Genomic DNA, 19,950 nt, shown 5'->3' with positions numbered 1-19,950 from the left:
GGTACCCTCTCCACCCAGTTACCCAAGCCAGGAACAGAGAGGGGTCTTCAACATTTCTCTTATATTCACCATTTCAGACTTCTCATCTCCAGCCCTATATCTCACTCAAGAGAGCACAACCCTCATTTTCTCTCACCTGGAATCTTGTTGTGGTATTTCTACCTCCTATCAGTCTCTTTCCAACTCCTCTACAGTGCTGCCAAAGTGATATTTAAAAAATGCAAATCTGTTTAATCATGTCCAAAATACTTTTAGAAGCTCCTAATTGCTCATAGAATTAAGATAGAATTCTTTAGCAGGTATACACAGTCCTCCATGTCTAGGTCTTTCCTGCTCTTTATATCCCACTGTGCCTCCCCACTTTGAGGCCGCACTGAAGTATTTATAGGGCCCAGATTTGCTCTGTTGTTTGCTTCCATATCCTGTACTGCTGTTTCTTCTGCCTGGGATGTCTACTACCTCTATTATTTCCCTGCATTCCTATTCCTACCTGGGGCATCTAGAAAAATTATTTTAGTACCCAATTCACTCTTCAGTTTTAAAAAGCCTTCCCCTAATTCCACAAATAGATTTGACCGTGCCTTGTTTCTGACATTGTTACAAACTGTTTTCAGCTCTACTAAAGCACTTGAAAGCATTAATCACTCAGTCGTGTCTGACTCTTAGTGGCCTCATGGACTGTAGCCCACCAGGCTCATTTGTCCTTGGGATTTCCCAGGCAAGAATACCGGAGTGGGTAGCCATTCACTTCTCGAGGGCATCTTTCCAACCCAGGGACTGAGCCCAGGTCTTCTGTATTGCAGACAGATTTTCTACTGTCTGAGCCACCAGGGAAGCTATAGCATTTACTACTGTATTATTTATTTTTTATCTGAGTGTCGCCTTTCAGTGGACTGTGAACTCAAGTATTTCTATTGCCCGGTATGTAATAGGCTCTCATCAGATTTGAGGTGATGGTGGAGTTGGAGCCAGAGTGGATTACACATTTCACTTAAATAAGGCCGTGCTTTATTGAGGAGTGCTGGGCTTGGACATGTAAAGTGGAGAATGGTAGGCATTTCTTTATCCTCCTTTGTCCCTCCCAGAGTAGTACCAGATTTCTTTTGATCTATACTTTCTTATGATGTTTTGATACCTATTCTGAGCCTTCACCTTGCTTTTATCTTGTTTGTATCCTTGGAGCAAGTAAAAAGAAAGGAAGCTGCTAAATTGCTATTAGAAACTCCCCTGTCCCATTTTCATTCCATCACAGGAGAAATCATTCATCAGCTTGTTCTCATGTGACTTGTGCCAAAGCTTTTTCTCAGCCAGCAAAAGGAATTTATATTATAATGACAATATTTTTCCAGGTTTTTTAATCCTCCTATGTCCCCAAAATGTCTGTCTGCATTTAATGTCAAATTAAAAACTAAAGCAGTTCTGTGTTAATCCTGGGAGAATAAGTAATGCTTTTTAAAGATTGCTAAAGGAATCATGAAGATTTCTTGGGTTTTTAATATGAAAATTTCAGGTGACCAAGGGCACAGCCATACACATTGGGGTCAAAGTATAGTAGAATGGTCAGCATCTCAATTTAGACTTACTTATTACTTTCTACTCTGAATACACTCGTAGAAGCTACTTGTGGTGTAACTCCTTATGTATTTAATATTTATCTAACTCTTGGTTTTTGTGGTTGAGTTTTGAAATGGGTGAAGAATCTACTTATTCTTTGCCCTTTACGGAATGTGATATCTTGGTTTTTATTCCATTTATCCTCCTTACCCTTTACTTAATTTTACCTTATTGTTTTGCTTTGTGTTTCTAAAATAATGGCTTTGGCTTGTTTTTTCTTGAATGTTTCTGCAGTTTGATTTGAGTATCTGGCTTTGGGCACCCCTCCTGAACCTTGGACTCCATCTGTACTTGTGACTTATGGAAGGCAGAAGTCAGTGTTTTCTATGGAATATGACCTTTTTTTTTTTAATATTATATATGTGTGTGTCTCTCCCCCACCCTCTTCTTTTTTGGTTTCTCTTAAAAGACTGGAAAGAAAGCTGTTAAGGCAGTCCTGTGGGTATCGGCAGATGGACTCAGAGTTGTGGATGAAAAAACTAAGGTAAAACTTTCATAAGCTTAAATGTTACTATTCATATGTTTTTTTATCCCTGTGATCAAACATAATGCCATTAAGATGTTGTAGTCACTCTATATCCTTCCACTTTGTCCAAAGTACGATCTTCTGAGAGACTGGTTAATGTTCAGAAAACCAATGTAGTTACTCATTTACCTTATGAAGAATAGAATTCTCTGAGCATTTTGTTCTACATGATACAGCATGTTTAGCTTACAGTGTATTTGCATTTAATGTTAAGATCTGAGTTCTATTTTTGTTCTGACACATTAAAAAAAAGTTTACCCCCACAAATTTGATGTAAAATACTATAGGCATTTTGCCACTGTTTAAAAAAAAAGAATAGACCACATCTAAAGTTTCTTCTTGTTCCTTAATAAAACACTATTTTTAGTAAGTTATATTTGAACTCATTAACCTACTATTTAACTGAAGACTCAATTTAAGTGAAATCTTAAGGACTAGTAAATTGCTCATATGAGTTAACATTTATTTAAGAGTCCACACAATATCTTAAATGTACATAGCACTTTGCATTAGAAAAAAATGATCCGGGACTTCCCTGCTGGTCCAGTGGTTAACACTTCACCTTCCAATGCAGAGGGTGCAGGTTCGATCCCTGGTCTGGGAGCTAAGATCCCATATGCCCTATGGCCAAGAAACCAGGACATAAACAACATAAGCAATATTGTAACAAATTCAATAAAGACTTAATTTAAAAAAAAGAAAAAAAAAGAAAAAGAAAAAAATGATCCTAAGTACCTAAATAAGAATAGACATAGACTCTGCCCTTAGAGAGCATAAGGTGTTACTTATACACATACATTTAATCATTAATTAAAACTTTCTAAGAGACCTAAAATCTGGAGAAATTTTAACAGAAGGCAGTTTAAAAAAAAACAAAAACTCAGATGTCACCTGAAGGAGAAGAAAGCCTAGCAGGCAAAGAACAGTTTTCATGCGTAGCTTACCTATTATACTTTAAATGATTTAATTTAGCTACTTTTTAATTCTTTTGACTGTTTTTTTTAAGAGAACTGGTGGTCTTAAATGTACATTATAGTTGGAAACAACTATTTTAATTAGCTTATTTTTAAGAACTTGTATAGTTTTCATTCGTGCTTTGGATGAAATTTGTTGTATGTGGAGGCTATATCTTTAATTGCTGTACACAATCGTTATTACTAGAAAGTGATGTTGCCCCCTGGTGGTTACTTATAGCACTGGAATTAATTAATTCTCCCCACAGTGAATAATAGGAATGGATGACTTGTTACCGTGGTACCCATCATGCGCAGAGAAGAAATGTTGCAAAAATGCGAATGATCGATAAAGGGCTCCCGCTTAAACTGTATCAGTAACTCCTGCATAGCAAGAGATACTGAAGAGGAAATGCATAGTAATCAAGGTTATGCAAAATAAAATTAGAATGAGCCAACAGAATTGCAGAACTTTTAAACGATTGGCAAGTTTGTTTGTGGAGCAACAGGAATGCTTTATAAAAGTCATTTTGTTTGTGTGCTTCAGCACTTCCAGCCACCACCTCAGCATCTAGGGATTTTAGGCCATTGGAACATCACACAGAAGCACCAAAGAGCCTCAGTATTTAAAAAAAAACATTTTGTGTGATGTTTACATTATGTATATACTGTGCCATTCAGTGGTATTCAAAATTAAATAAGTTAATAAACACATAAAATTGTTCTGGAAATTATGTTATTGAGTGTAATTTATATGGGGATTGGATTATTGTTTGACATATACTGTAAAATTGAACATGGAATTTACCATTGTAAAACTAGAATCAGCAAGCATGTGTATTATAGAACATGAAGATGAGGTGAGGGAAAGAAACATCTGTGGAGAGTGCCTCTGGGGATCTCTTCTAGGTCAGATCCTTAGTATTCCAACTTCTGGCTCAGATAAGCTTTTCCGCAGCCCTGATGCATTAGATGTAGGGATTCTGTGTTGTGAAATGAACATCCCGTGTTTCTTCTGAGAAACTTGATTGACCTCTCAAGTCCACTGTTCCTTTGTGTTTCCCTTTTTCTAGGACCTCATAGTTGACCAGACAATAGAAAAAGTTTCTTTCTGTGCCCCAGATAGGAACTTTGATAGGGCCTTCTCTTATATATGTCGTGATGGCACAACTCGGCGCTGGATCTGTCACTGCTTCATGGCCGTCAAGGACACGGTGAGTCCAGTAGCCTGAATTGCATCATGACTAGCCACAGTCATCAAGCTTCTTCCCGGTTGGCTCAGCCAGTTTCCACTGCATTTTTAACAAGTATATGCTGTTACAGAACTTGTAAGCGCCTAAACGAGCCCGCTTTCACCCCTTTTATTCAAGCAGTTCACACTCTTGATGTAACCCCACCACTCACAGAACAAGGTGGTTGGCTGAGATCCAAGATTATTAAAGGAAAGTAAAAGTGCTCTGGGGATGGTGGCTGCTAAGCTTTATAGAAAACTGTTCATGATTAGAACTGTTTTCAAGATCCTTACATGTATTTGCTAATTTGTCTGGGTAGAAGATATTGGTATTTGAAAGGTGCTTACGAATTCATTTGCAAAAAGACTCTACCACAAGAACTGAGTTTGGAGTATATTTTTAATTAAAAAAATAGAAATACTAAATTATGGTACAGTGAGCTGTGCTAGAAATTGTTACATCGTAGAAGTTTTTGGTTTTGTTTAGAAGTAGAGAATAATCAAATTTGTCATCTTTCATCTATATTACCCAGAATTCTGATATGAAAAACGAGTCTCTTAGGTGATGATGATCTTAATTATTAAATTATAGGATAGCATTGAGTATGTGATTTCTGAGTTTTTAAAAGTCCAGACAGAGTAAGGCAGGGTAGCTATTCATAAAGGCTACAACTCAGTGAATTCTTGCCAAGGTTTAACCTGGAAAGGAAGTCGTAGTCATATTCTAATATTGACCAGAAGCTTTTTTAAAAAGCAGTTGTAAAAATAAGTATTAGAGACTCAGGCTCCGAATCAGATATGGGTTCCAGTCCTGTTTCTAGTTTTTACTAGCCATGGGATTTGAGCAGGTTATGTAACATTTTCTAAGTCTTGGTATCCACTTGTATAAGATGGAGATAACAGCTGTGAAGACTAAATTAGGTAACAAGTGTAAGCACTCTTAGCATAGGACCTGGCTCATGCTAACTGCTCCAAAATGGTGTCTGATATTGTTAAAGCTGCTCCTCCTCGATTTGACACAAGTGCTTTGAAAATGGGTTGAAGTAACTAAACTACACTTTCTTCCTCTCTCATACCGTAAGTCACAAAGCAGTGTATTTTGCTATTGCTACACTTGTAAAATCCAGAGTTTTGCTATATTTTAAAACCATTCTGTTGTCAAATCATAGTCCTCAGGCTGTTTGGTATCAAACAGTGGTTCTTCTGTATCAGAATCAGCTGGAGAGCTCATTAAATTAGATGACTGGGCCCCACCCCAGAGTTTTTTACTCAGTGAGTCTGGGATGGAGCTTGAGGGCAAGTCTGTCTTCAGGAACTTCTGCCATAAGGCTGAGCAGAAATAGTAAGCTTCTTTGGCCTATAGCTCTGTCCTTGTACTAGAGCTGTGCTCAAATGCAGATGGGTTCTAAAATTCTTTCTGCTCTCTCTCCTATTGCATGCTTCCATGCCTACCCATTTATCATCCTGCTAAGTAGTTACATGAAACTCATGTGGATTCACAAAGAATGAGTCTGTCAGTCTGTAAATGAGACTTTACAGTTTACCATCATGTGAAATCCTAGGGACAGAAGTGTCTCAGACGTTTACCTCTCCTTATGGTATCTGATATTGGCATATAAAATGCAGTGAAATTACTTACTTGGAGCCATATGTAGGAGCAGCTGCTTACATGGTATGATCTTGGAAACTCCACAAAAGGTTCGAAACTCCACAAAAGGTTCCCTGTTCTCAGATATCTCTCCTCACTGTTAAAAGATGCCAGCAGTTATTGTATCACCTCTAACCCTTTTATTCCACAGTTAGGGATAGTGTTTAAAATACAGAAAACCCTGATTAAAAAAAAAAAGAATCCATTGAATTTATTAAATTTACTCTAGATAATCCAGTGTATCTGTAAAACAATATTTAGTTTCACAAACCGTCCTCTCCTTCCACACACCAAAAATTCAGGCTTATCTGTTTAATTCCTGTACAAGTAGAAAATGTAGCTGAAAACATGGTTTTATTTTTGCCTCTGTGTGGTTGGGAAGTAGAGTTGGGGTTTGAGAGAGCTGAAAAAAAATAGGGGTGGTATGGGAGAGAGCCTGTAAGCACTGAGGGCCCAAACAGGGCCAGAGAAGAGCATTCAGAAAGGGAGACTGAGAAGGCTCAGCTTTCCTGTACCTGATTCCTTCTTATCGCTGGAGTTGTATTTATCTGAAGTTTTAAGTCTGTGCCTTTTGTTCCTAGACATGTTGGCAGAAAATTTAAGCTCTGAAAAATGCCCTCTTTCCAGTTGTTGCTTAGAAATGCGTGGTAAATATTCCTATTATTCCCCTGCATGGCAAGTAGAGGTTTGGGCGTCAATACTTAGGGCCTGGAACTTTGAGCAGTGTCTTCTCAGCTGATGGCCAGAGCCGACACAAGTGACAGAGGAACCTATGACTAATAAGAAAGTGTTGGTGGCTGCTGACAGGGCCCAGGCTACCAATGGCCACTTTACCCGGTGCCTACTGCAGTAGAGGGTCATAGCATGATGTAAGGTATTATTCATTTAGATTAATTTGGCGTATTAATACACTAAAATCTAATAAGCTGGAGTTACTAACATTTTGCCTGTGTGAAAACAGACTTATTTGTGGTCCAGCTAATTTGTAGTTGTTGACACCATAACTGTAAAAACGTTTTTTAAACATTCTGTTATGTACAGGGTGAAAGACTGAGCCATGCTGTAGGCTGTGCCTTTGCAGCCTGTTTAGAACGTAAGCAGAAGCGGGAGAAGGAATGTGGAGTGACTGCTACTTTCGATGCCAGTCGAACCACTTTCACGAGAGAAGGATCATTCCGTGTTACCACAGCCACTGAGCAAGCAGAAAGAGAGGAGATTATGAAACAAATCCAAGATGCCAAGAAAGGTACAATTTGTTCTACTACAATGTATGTTTATTTAAAACAGCTTTTCCCAACAGGTTAATATTTGGAAGCTGTCAGGGGCATAGAGAACTCAGCAACATATGAAGACCTTAAGAACAAAGCTGAAAATCTAAACAGAGTGGCTTCAAAGTATTGACTCTGTCCATTAATTTTAACTACCTGGGGAAGCTGAGAGTGCAGTTGAACAAGTTGCAAAGACATTTAAAAGCAAAATTGGGAAAACCTGTATCCTGGAACAGATTTTTTTTTTTTTTTTTTTTTTTTTAATTCTGATGCATCTGATCTCTATGAAAAGCAAATCCTATCAAGGACCTACATCTTGAAGGAAGTGCAAGTCCCAGGTTTAGGCTGCAAAGGACCCACAGATGGTGATACCAGGTGGAAATGCAGGCAGAGACATCTCAGTGATACTCTATTAGCTTATGACTGTTTAGTACTTTCATGAAAAAAGGCCACAGATTTTTGAGAAGCTGGCCCCTCACTATTTTCCCATAACCCCATTAACTTTAGTGTGTGGTTTTGCAGAATGTGAGTTTTTTTAAGGTACACTTGGCAGCATAGCAAAAATGCCTGTCCAAATATTCAAGTCACTCAGGAGGCTGTTGTCTGAAGTTGAGGCCAGTGTATTTTAGAACTGAGTGATAGGGCTTAGGAAAAAAATGCTTTGCATTCTTGTGTATAACTTGGGCTGAAACCCAAAACAAGGAGTATTTTTAAATTAAAAAGTTTGGTTTAAATATACATTAATATAATTTTGCTAATTTTTTACTATATTCTTTTAATTCTAAACCTGCCATTTTAGGTAACATCAGCTTCCCAGGTGGCACTAGTGGTAAAGAACCCGCCTCCCAAAGCAGGAGCTTTAAGAGACTTGGGTTCAATCTCTGGGTCTGGAAGATCCCCTGGAGGAGGGCATGGCAACCCACTCCAGTATTCTTGCCTGGAGAATCCCATGGACAGAAGAGCTCGGCGGGCTACAGTCCATGGGGTCACAAAGAGTCAGACATGACTGAAGCGACTTAGCACGCACTCATTAATCTAATACCCAAACAGCTTTTAATTTTTAAGCCAAAAAAAGAATATATGTTTTTATTTGAAATTAAAGTATTGATTATGATTTTTTCATTTCTTATCAACATTTGTGCCAGGATACCAAAGAATTAAAAAAACACAGTGTTATTTTAATTAGACAAATGAATGTGTATAGCTGTTATTTAATGTGCTTCAGTGATTTTCAGACTGGAAGCATATTCTTTGATACCACCAAATAATACTTTTTGCTACTACAGCAACTGCCAAAATGCTTGAGTCCTAGCATCTGCAGAGGATTGTGGGGAGTGAGGGGGAAGTAGAGATTGACCACAATGAGAGTGTGTTACAGCAGGTATTCACATGGAAACAGTCTTGTATTTGTTTGCTCCAATTTAAAATTTACTTTTGTATGCTTTTATTCAAGAGAGCCTGTTGTCCATGCCTGCTTTATGACTTAACATCTAATCAAACTTAAGTTTGTTTAGACCCTTCTGACTCTGCCACTTCTAAAGTCCTCTGTACCCCCCACCGGCCAGAAAGCAAGCAGACATTGCAAACAGTGCACCATTGTTCTTTAAAAGACCTTACATTAAGAGTTCATAGTTTTGTTTTTTTTGTTTTGTTCAGTGTTTTAATTACTACATGGGAATAGTAGATATACCATGAGACATGTAGTAGATTATTAAACCTTTTATTTATCTGAAAAACAGGAGATCTGAGCCCTGCTTCTAACCTGTCTTTTGAGATACATAGGGAAGTAGATGGGTAAAATGACCTAGGAGGTTTTTGGGGTTCCTCAGTGGTGTGAGCTCAAATCATTTGAAGACATTGCCCTAAGGTCCTCGTTCTCCTACTTTCTTGAGCTGATACAGATAAGACAGCTGTTGGTTCGTCAGTGGCCCCTGGCAACATTGCCACCTCCCCATCCTCTCCCACCTCTCCCACTCTGGATGCCACTGCCTCTCTGGAGATGAACAATCCTCACGCCATCCCACGCCGGCATGCACCAATTGAACAGCTTGCTCGCCAAGGCTCTTTCCGAGGATTTCCTGCTCTTAGCCAGAAGATGTCACCCTTTAAACGCCAACTGTCCCTGCGCATCAATGAGTTGCCTTCCACTATGCAGAGGAAGACTGATTTCCCCATAAAACACACAGGTAACACGGCATCCCCAACTTCAGGTACTGAAGTGTCACGTCACCTCCAGTGGAGTCCCTGATCCCATCAAACTATCTACCCCTCTTCTGAGGCTGTTTGGTGGCTGTGTATATCTTGTATCATTTCCCATTGGCAGAAAATGGAGGTTCATGGAGAGAGATGGGAGTTGTTCATTTCTTTTCAGCAATAGGTTAACAGAGCCATGATGGGAATTCCTAGTCCGAGTTACACGGTTTGTGATTTGTCCTGATGAAAGTGTACCTGCTTTCAGACATCAAGGGTCTCAAGTTTCCCTTCTTATTCTGCCATTTGGGACCCAGCACGGAATTAATTTAAAAGGCTTTGGAAACACATCCAGTTAAATAGCACCACTGTCAGATGTACCAGAAAAAATAGATAAGTTCTCTTTGTCCTTGTGGCTGGTTGGCTCCCTAGGGAGGAAACTCTAAACGGGTCTCCTGTATAAAGCTAAGATCTGTTGTTCATCAGAGACAGTGGGATTGCTCACACATACTCATTACCTTTCAGAGCTGTCACACAGGCCTTTGTGTGGCCTCTGTACAGCTGAGCCAACCCCACTAGCTCTATCCTCATCATAAGATCCGGAGCTAAAGTGTCAGATCCGGTCAGTGCTTTTATTGGGCCCTATTTTACTTTGCTCTCAGACATGTTGAGCCAGTGCTATAACAGAATCTGAGGAAGCTGTGTCTCAGTAGGGCACTGTCACTGCTGGTGGCACAAAAGCACAGAGATTTAAGTTCTTTGATGGATAAAACTCGACCTAAAGAACAGTTAAACTAGATCATTACTGAGGGTCTTACCCACCTCTCAACTCCTATAAAAACCAAAACTCCAGATGCTTCAAGTACCTCATTTTCAATTTCCCTCTGGAGCAGGCGGGAAACAAAACCATTATTCTCTTTTCACATTTGAGCAGACAGAGCTTCAACACATATAATTAGCTTCCTCCGTGACACAGAAGTATTCCAGAGTCAATATTAAGAACAAAGCCTCTAGAGTCCTAGACCTCAGTTCACGTTTTCATGTTAACACTTTGGAGAAAAATGACAGTGATCACACTGTCGTAGTTTATGACAGAGAAAAGGACTGAGTGCCCACTGGTGCCCCTGACTTTAACCCATTTTTCTCAAAAGAGTCACTGGGGGCCTCTAGAACTTAACTCACATCACCAGCTTGGGACCTGGTTGGAAGACAAACAGGTTGCATGTGTCTTCTAGAAAAATCTCACTGGCAACAAAAGTCTTGGCACAAAAAGAGAACAGCGTGTTTTCAACAGTGTCACACAGGAGAGGAAATACAGAAATCTGGGGATTTGCAAGGGAGGAAGGTAGACCTTACTGCAGGAATTGTTAGCATTCTGTACCTTCTCATGTAAAAAGCCAGTGAATAGTGGTAAGTTTCTTGAAGTTGCTTTTATAGCCCCACCTGACAGTTGAGTCTTTTTCTTCCACAAATAACAGAGGCAATGTAAAATGCCATCTCACGTGACACCATTCTGTTCCAGACTTGTTCCGTTTTTCTGTCTGGAGCCATCTTCTGTCTGTCTTACAGTGCCAGAGGTAGACGGCGAAGCAGAGAGCATCAGCTCCCTGTGCTCACAGATCACCAGTGCCTTCAGCACACCCTCTGAGGATCCCTTCTCATCCGCCCCAATGACCAAACCAGTGACGGTGGTGGCACCACAGTCTCCCGCCTTTCAAGGTTGGTGCTCACTTAGCCTGCGATTTTCTTTGAAACTAATACTTTCACGACACTGATCGCTAGTGTAAGTTGGCATCCTGAGCTTCCCAAGACCTGGTCAGACCCACTGCGTTTCCCTGTTTGATACTGACTCAGGTTCGTTACATTTCCCTGTGCGACAGTGTCTTTGTGCTTTGTTCCCTCCTGTTTCCTGAGATTGTCTGCATTTTGCATGTGCCTGCCCTCCTTTCACTCCATCCTGTCAGGAGCATCAGTAGTCCCAACCCACTGCTTTATTTGCTACTTAACTGTTAAGAGACAAAGCACCCAACCAGTTCTCCAGAAACAGCAGTCATCAGAGTTGGTTCTAGCTTCATGCTTTCTTTACCACAGTAAAGAAAGCTGGGGTGATTTTGCCCCCTTGGGAAAAATTTAGCATCCGTTGTCTGCAGATGTTTGGGTTTTGTGGTGTGGCAGGGGGTGGTTACTACTGACATCCCAGTGGAGGCCAGGGAGGCCCGTAAACATCCTTCCATGTACACAGTAGCCATCTCACAACAGAGAACAGTCAGGCCCAAAATAACAATGGTGCCAAGACTGGACTCACCTAGTCTTTGCCCTTTCACAAGAGTCCCATAAAGAAAAAGGCACTTCTCTTGGCTCTTCAGTTCATTTCATCTTCTATAACAAGTATCCTAAAACTAGTCTTTGTAGCATTGAAGAATTAGTAAAAGTTGTTTTCAGAGATACTGAATTAATAGTATTGACTCAAAAATCACTGCAGATGGTGACTGCAGCCATGAAATTAAAAGATTGCTTACTCCTTGGAAGGAAAGTTATGACCAACCTAGATAGCATATTCAAAAGCAGAGACATTACTTTGCCAACAAAGGTCCACCTAGTCAAGGCTATGGTTTTTCTAGTGGTCTTGTATGGACGTGAGAGTTGGACTGTGAAGAAAGCTGAGCACCGAAGAATTGATGCTTTTGAACTGTGGTGTTGGAGAAGACTCTTGAGAGTCCTTTGGACTGCAAGGAAGTCCACAGTCCATCCTAAAGGAGATCAGTCCTGGGTGTTCATTGGAAGGATTGATGCTAAAGCTGAAACTCGAATACTTTGGCCACCTCATGCGAAGAGTTGACTCATTCGAAAAGACTCTGATGCTGGGAGGGATTGGGGGCAGGAGGACAAGGGGACGACAGAGGATGAGATGGCTGGATGGCATCGCTGACTCGATGGACATGAGTTTGAGTGAACTCCGGGAGTTGGTGATGGACAGGGAGGCCTGGCGTGCTGCGATTCATGGGGTCGCAATGAGTCAGACACGACTGAGCGACTGAACTGACTGACTCAAAGGTCAACAAAGAGCCTATATAACTTAAATTACAGATGTTAGAATTTGAGCTTATATAATTGATCTTTCTTCATTTCTTTTGGGAGAGAGCTCAGAAGAAGTTTTGCTGTGCAGACTTTTTTTGCCTGCACCTGTTGAAAAGCTGTAACATGCTTGTCCTCTAGGAGGGAGTCTCTTTAAAAACAAAACAAAACCTTAATATTCATATGCATCAGGTGGCTTTTCATTTCATCTAACAGATATTTATACTGCCAACAGTAATAGGTACTATTTATGGGGCACTTAGCAGCATGTCTGCCATGTACATCATGGTAAGGACTCATGCATTTTCCTCATCTCATTTAATCCTCACAATAGTCCTTTGAGATAGGCATCACAGATAAGGAAAATTAGGCTCAGAAAGATTAAGTAAATTGCCCAAATCACACAGCCAGGATGTAAACCCAAGTCTTTCTGAATATAGTTCCTGTTACATTCAGCTGACTTTGTGCCTATTTACAGGGTAGTGGGTATACAAAACTATAAATAGAATATAGTCCTTTTCCTGCCTTTAGAGGACTCGCAGTTTTTGGATAAGCTAGTCTTTTAGGCAAGCCCTGGGTCAATAGCACCAATGCCATAAGCATAGTTGCCAAGTCCTAAAGAGAGAATGATTATGGTGTAAGGCAGAAGGTGCCTGCTTGTCTGCTCTATACCAAGTATAGAGAGCTGGGCGAAGGAGTAGAAGCTGATGGGATAGCCATTTGGAGTAAAGGAGCAAGGACTGGATTTTATTAAAGGGAGACAAGAAAAAACAGTAAGTGCCTTGACATTACAAACATTACTGAAGGGGAAAAAAAATCTTGTAAAAAGATTAAATTAATTCTGTAGCAAATTATAAATTAAGCAAATGAAAACACGTACCAAGTTTGATTTCTTAACTGTAATATGGGGTTTTTGAGAGAATTTATTGAGATGATCAGAGAAGGCAATGGCAACCCACTCCAGTACTCTTGCCTGGAAAATCCCATGGATGGAGTAGCTTGAGATGATGCGCACTAAAGCACTATTAGAGTAGTGCCTCACACATAATAAGGATGATTGTATTAACCATTGTTGGCATAATCTGATCTTTTGAAATTGTGATAGATGATACTTTATCATTATGCCAAAGGCTAAGCTGTGTCTAGAATAGATTTTTGCTACTTGTAATACAAAGCAGTTCTTTTTAACTTAATTTGAAATTGTTTTTTAGTCTTTATTACCTCTTTCCCCATAAACATGTTTTTCTAAAAGTCATTTAACTTTATCAGTACACCCATTTTAATTACAGCCTCTGATTCCGTCTTTGCCAGAACGTTTGTGTATTCATTGCAGATGGCATGGTTATCCCACACCAACTTTTCTGTCTTATCTTTCCACCAGTATTGCATATTGGCCTGACTGACCCAGCTCCAAGGGGTCACCTGTACACCCTGCATGAATTAACTCCATCAATGTTGTCTGCTCCCATTGTAGCTAATGGCACTGACTCAGCCTTCCATGTGCTTGCTGCTAAGCCAGCCCCTACTGCTCTAGCACCCGTAGCAATGCCTGTGCGTGAAACCAACCCTTGGGCCTATGCCCCTGATGCTGCTAACAAGGGAATTGCAGCCACACATTCGGGTAAGGTGACCACACATGGTGGTGAGGATTCTGGGATCAGATAAGTGACCTTGGTGTGAAAATCAGCTATTTACCTTAGTGGGAACCAGGAAGGAGTCCTTTTAGGAAAAGTGGGATCCCTTTTGGAAATAAACTATTAAGGAAGGATGGTGTCAGAGAGGAGCTCTTAGAGGTAAGATTGATAGTTCTTAGGACCCTAGAGCTACCCACAGAGCTTTCATAAGACACAGATCCCCAGGCCCTCCCTCGCAAGAGCCTGTGTCTGGATCTAGATCTGTGGATATGCCTGCCTCCTACAACAGCAGGCCTACAAAAAAGGCTACAAAAAGGCAGTTCACCAGGAAGACATGTGTCTGAAAGGCCGGCAGCAAGTCCCTGGTTATTTTCTTCTCATTCTGTTAGAGCAGAAGGTGAATCACCTCAGCTCTTTAGAGTGTGTGCAAGCTGGTTTCTGGACCATAGATGAGCCACAGCAGTGGGGCTAGGGTTCTGATGCCAGCCAGCAGCTTCAGTTTTGTGCAGTTGAGCCATCTCTGGCAGCTTCCCGACACGGCTGAGGTAGACCACAGACACACGGCTGAGGTCTCCTGGGTTCTCCCTGTCCTGCCAGGAAACCTCCTCAGCTGGTAATAGACTTTCCTCCCACCTACCAAAACCACAGACTATCCCCCTGGGGGGGCTTGTTCCACATTACAATCATTCAAATAACCGAGATTATCAGGTGGAGAAAAAAGCCCCTGAAGATCCTGATTCTTCCCTCTCTTCCTCTTGTTGCTTCCAGGGACCGAGTGGGGTCAGTCTTCCGGTGCTGTCTCTCCAGGTCTCTTCCAGGCTGGTCACAGACGCACTCCCTCCGAGGCCGACCGCTGGTTGGAGGAGGTGTCCAAGAGCGTCCGGGCTCAGCAGCCCCAGGCCTCAGCTGCCCCTCTGCAGCCGGTTCTCCAGCCGCCCCCACCCACTGCCATCTCCCAGCCAGTGCCACCTTTCCAAGGAAATGCATTCCTCACCTCTCAGCCCGTGCCAGTGGGCGTGGTCCCACCCTTGCAGCCAGCCTTTGTCGCTGCCCAGTCCTATCCTGTGGCTAACGGGATGACCTATCCAGCCTCTAACGTGCCCGTGGTGGGCATCACTCCCTCCCAGATGGTCGCCAACGTGTTTGGCACCACAGGCCACCCACAGGCTGCCCAGCCCCATCAGTCTCCCAGCCTGGTCAAGCAGCAGACATTCCCACAGTACGAGACAAGCAGTGCTACTGCCAGTCCCTTCTTTAAGCCTCCTGCTCAGCACCTCAACGGTTCTGCAGCTCTCAATGGCGTAGACGACAGCAGGTTGGCCTCAGGAGACAAGCAGACTGAGGCTCCTGCAGGCACCTGCATGGTGGATCCCTTCGAGGCCCAGTGGGCAGCCTTGGAAAGCAAGTCCAAGCAGCGTACTAACCCCTCCCCCACCAATCCTTTCTCCAGTGATTTACAGAAGACTTTTGAAATCGAACTTTAAGCAGTCCTTATGGCTTATGTATTTTGTCTGTACTTAGGCCCGGGCAGGGGGGGTGGAGGTCAGAGGAGCAAAGGGGACTTTGCATTCCCAACCAATATGCTTTTCACTAATCCCAAAAGTCCCCAAGGGCATGTCCAGGCATAGGATGTGGATGGGGGTGACTGAGAAAGTGGAGAGACCCGTTCCTAGGGAAGAACTGTTTTGCAGCTAGACTAAGAGAGTCAAGGAGCTGTCATCCTCTGCCCCGCCTCCCTCAGCCACTTACCAGTCTCTGGCAACAGAGAGGCAGAAGTATCTGAACAGGAATCTGTATTCAAAGCACATTTACTGGAATATACAACACAACGGGAAGCGAAACGATCTCCCTTAGTTTTTCAGGCCTTTCATCTACCTGCTCTCAGCACTGGCCTTCTTAAAGATCAAGAACAGGGTGGCCTGTGCCGGGACTTGGGACGAGAGGCAGGCTGTGCTGCTGGAATTCCCAGCAGGGCCCGTCAGGAGCTGCCCAGCAGAGCTGTATCTTAGGGGTAAAGTTGAGCTTCCATTTTGAGTAAGAATAAATATTATAAATATATATCAAAAAGCCAAAATCTTTATTTTTATGCATTTAGAATATTTTAAATAGTTCTCACTATTAAAAAGTTGTATGAGTTGTAAGTAATCTTGCCAAAGGTAAAAGGGTTAGCTGTAAGAAATTGTACATAAGATTGATTTATCATTGATGCCTATTGAAGTAAAAGAGAGGAAGGGCTGGAAGTTGCAGGTGGGATCCCTAGCTCACTTGGTATCATTTACTGTAAGTAGCACACTGCAACAACAATCACGCTTATGACCAGTACCGTCAGCTAGGTAGTAGTTTTAAATAAAGAGCAAGCAGTATTGTCCTGGTTTTACACCTGTAATGAAAAATTCTAATGTCATTATTTTAATGGGTTCAATCTAAATAGAGAATGTCTTTTCTTTTCTATACTGCTGCAGTTTCCTTATGTTAATCCTTTAACACTAAGGTGACAATGATGTAATCATATCCATGAGACGGGAACGCAGGTTACCGTGTTGGTTTGTCATGTAGGTCTTGGTGGGTTTTGTTTTGTCCTTTTAAGTTTTGTTCCGAGTTTTGTGGGGATGGAGGGCCCAGTCTTGTTAGGACTGCGTGTGTGTGTTATGTGTGCGTGCGTGCGTGCATCCCTCCCTCTTGTGGTGAGCCGAACATCCTGTTTTCAGTTGTAGCCACTTGACCTCTGGTAACCACGTAGGATCCCATCTCATTTTTACTTTCGAATGTTGGCCTTACAATCAGATGTAAGTTATATATATATTTGTACTGATGAGAATTTACAATCTGCTTTAACAAAAATAAATGTTCGTGGTAGAAGCTTTTGCCATGAAGAGCTGTTCTTTGCGCTTTTCTCTATTAGCGAATGAGTTTTAGTTCCTTGTCTTGTCCTCTCTGCATTCTACTACTGCCGCAGATCTCTAGTTTGATGGCTAGAAAAATCTTTCACTGGGGCTAGTATTCTCTTAAAGTTCCTATCTGTATTCATACTCGAGCCTCCGGTCATTCCTAAGCACATCTCTGATGTCAGATTCTTGCTGCTCCAAGTGCAGACTTGAATTTGGCAGTTGTGTAGAGACACAGAACTTCTGCCCTAGCCCAGACCTAGTTGTCAGAATTTGCATTTTAACAAGACTCACATTCTGAGAATTTGGGCTGCAGCAGTGACTCTGAACTGTGGATATATATGAGAGTCATCTGGGAGCTTTTAAAAATCCTCATATCCAGCCCATACTCCAGACCAATTAAAATCTCCGGGCAGTAGACCCCCATCTTCATTTCTTGAAAAAGCTCCCAGTGTGAGAACCACTGGTCTAGACTGAGTTTTACTCTCACCATACCCCACCACTCTGTGACTGGTTCCAAGAGCTAGCTAAGGTCTGGAGTATGCCACCAATTTAACAAATAGTGATTTAACTAGAGAACAGTGGAGTCCAAGAAAGTAGTCCTTACCTTCCAATTTCTATAGCCAAACCAGCCATGGTACACGGAAGGGGATGCACCTCAATGGTTTTTAAAACTGGAAAGAAAAAAAGACCTCTGTCCTGGCCCATGTTTCTGTTGCTGAATGAGAGGTAGACCAAGAAGTATCACTCACCCGTGAAGCAATTGTTTCTTTTCCAGCTAGAGTGTTGGTAATAGAAATCACCTGTCCCGGTAATGCTGGTTTTTCCTGTGCCCCAGAAAGACCTCTGTTACTAGGCCCAGCCCGTCCTCTGGGGAATTGGGAGAAGGTTAAAGTGGAAAGGGACGTGGAAGCTCATTGAAACCAGGCCTCTTGTCTTAGCATCAAGGCCTTAAGAGGCTGAGAGGAAGAATGACCTAACTCTGAAACCACTTCCCTCTTCTCTTTCTTAACGTCGCCCTCCCTTCCACTGGTCCCCCTATCCTGTTGGTACTGTGTTTTACAATAGCCTGGTTTTTAGTTTTCATTATCTCCCACTTTGCTGAGGGCTTTCACCAACTTTGTGCTAGTATAGCAACCAGCTAAAGCTGGTCGCCATATTCCCTAGGAAGGGCTAGAGAGACTGAAGCGATGAACCATATCTGGACCCCAGATGAGACCTAGTTCTAGCAAAGAATGTTTCCCTAACATACACACCAGGAGTTAGTTACCTTCCCCAATCAGATAGGACACACCTCCCCACCCAGCTTTCAGCAAAGTGAGAACCCTGGTAGCTGGCTTTAAGAACACAGTGAGCTGATCCTGTATAACAAATTATAGAGAGAAACTGTCAAGTGAAAGATGTCCTTATTGCAAACAAGTGGCCGCTTCTTGACATCCCAGCAGGCACCGGTGAAGCCAGAGAAGCGGACACCGCTGGGACCGCTGCTGCTGGCACTCCACGGCAGGGGGCGGCTCTGACCAGGCCAGTGTCTGCGGAGGAGAACTCCCTCCTCAGCCAGAGAGGGGAGACCGAGAGCCTTCTCCTCCCAGTGCTATGAGCTGTGTCCCTGCTGCCAGACGGGCTGCGCGGGCGGCTGGACACGGGAGCAGCTGGCACAGCAAAAGCTGGAGTAGTACTCGTTGCCGCAGAGCCGGGCCTGCAGGATCAGGTCACAGTTGGCCAGCTCCGGCTGGTCGACACAGTCCCTGCTGGGGTCCCGGGGCTGGGCGGCCAGCACTGTGAGACACCGGGGGGGAGAGGGTGGTGAGAAAGTTCTGTGTGGCTGGAAACTCACCTGCCCTGTCATTTCCCTAAAGGAGAGCAGCGCTGTAACCGCCAGGTTCCCAGAGATGCCGGTCACTGTATCCCGGTAACACCTGTGTGTCCAGCTGAGGGCACACGGTCTGCACTGCCCTGGGCCCCGCTTCGGCATGCAGTGGGCCTCCTGTTATCCTTTTATAGCTCTCCCCCACCCCCACCGCTCGCCCCAGTGCACAGCCCATCGCAGACCCCCAGATATTGACTCTCCAGCTGGTTAAACATCTCTGGAAGTTAACACCCTGCTCTGACTGAGACCTGAAGAGCCGCAGAATATATGGCCGTGGCCTCTGGACAAGGAGAGCGGGGTCAGCCCCAAGCACAGTTTTGAGTTGGCAAGAGCGGTCTGTCTCTCACTGCTGGTTTCCTCCCACTTAAGCGTTCTGTGCCTTCAGTAGCCCCAGCTCAGTCACTTAGCTCCCCAGCTTTCCAGTTCCCACTTCCCCCAGAGACAGCAGAGCCCGTCAGGCCAGTGACGGGAGGACAGGCTATGAGCAGTGGCGCTGATGCGACACTGAGCGCTAAGCGCCGGGCGCCTCCCCTCTGAACCTGCTCGTCACGTCCATAACTTATAAATCACCGTGGGACTTTCATTCTGCTGCTCTGTCTTCGGACTGAAGTCTATTTGTCTAGTTAACCTCCCTTTTCTTTCTGGGAGGGGCTCTCAGGGCTCAGCCTTGGCTTAGGCCTGACAGCAGCTCCCCAAAGTCACCTCACGGGGCTGCAGAAGGCCCCCCTCCACACCTCCCCCCAGATACAACTAATAGATAACACCTGAGCAGCCGACGGCTTTGTGAAGGCTGGCTCGTCAGTGTAACAAGAGTGCGGACCACCTACATTTACATAAAGGACAAGCCGTTTATGCTTGTTTTTAACAATCGCCACTTTCGTTACCAACTTAATCTCAGCTGTCGTAGCTCCTGGACTCATCACAGGCAGAGGTGAGCAGGTGCTGGGCGTGATGGTGCAGGCTGGGCACCATCGTGGCTCTCCCCTTCCAGCCAGGGGACTTGGGGCAAACGGTTACATAAGCTCTCCGTGTCTGCTCTCTCATTTGGAGTTAATG

The 19,950-nt window shown here is 43.2% G+C and overlaps 2 protein-coding genes across 14 annotated transcripts in view; one reads left to right on the top strand and one right to left on the bottom strand.

Annotated features, from left to right (window-relative positions):
• The window catches only part of NUMB (NUMB, endocytic adaptor protein), a 162,855-nt gene extending 145,852 nt beyond the window's left edge, over window positions 1-17,003 (top strand). For 5 of the 11 annotated variants that reach the window (XM_027552359.1, XM_027552354.1, XM_027552355.1 and 2 more), the window contains 7 exons: window positions 2,024-2,098; window positions 4,167-4,307; window positions 7,014-7,218; window positions 9,133-9,426; window positions 11,000-11,149; window positions 13,980-14,126; window positions 14,908-17,003. In XM_027552359.1, coding sequence (XP_027408160.1) covers window positions 2,024-2,098; window positions 4,167-4,307; window positions 7,014-7,218; window positions 9,133-9,426; window positions 11,000-11,149; window positions 13,980-14,126; window positions 14,908-15,623 — 1,728 coding nt within the window. In that variant the 3' untranslated portion in view covers window positions 15,624-17,003. Of the gene's footprint in view, window positions 1-932; window positions 1,051-2,023; window positions 2,099-4,166; window positions 4,308-7,013; window positions 7,219-9,132; window positions 9,427-10,999; window positions 11,150-13,979; window positions 14,127-14,907 lie in introns of all 11 variants that reach the window. The other 6 variants (XM_027552364.1, XM_027552363.1, XM_027552358.1 and 3 more) reach the window with 3 other exon arrangements.
• Window positions 16,200-19,950, bottom strand: part of PAPLN (papilin, proteoglycan like sulfated glycoprotein) — a 37,755-nt gene continuing 34,004 nt past the window's right edge. For all 3 annotated transcript variants that reach the window (XM_027552351.1, XM_027552352.1, XM_027552350.1), the window contains one exon: window positions 16,200-18,803. In XM_027552351.1, coding sequence (XP_027408152.1) covers window positions 18,619-18,803 — 185 coding nt within the window. In that variant the 3' untranslated portion in view covers window positions 16,200-18,618. The remainder of the gene's footprint in view (window positions 18,804-19,950) is intronic.

Source organism: Bos indicus x Bos taurus, chromosome 10 (assembly GCF_003369695.1).
Source record: "Bos indicus x Bos taurus breed Angus x Brahman F1 hybrid chromosome 10, Bos_hybrid_MaternalHap_v2.0, whole genome shotgun sequence".
NCBI classification, from domain to species: domain Eukaryota; kingdom Metazoa; phylum Chordata; class Mammalia; order Artiodactyla; family Bovidae; genus Bos; species Bos indicus x Bos taurus.
Note: the sequence above shows the minus strand (reverse complement) of the source record. Positions and strands in the feature narration are given on the sequence as shown.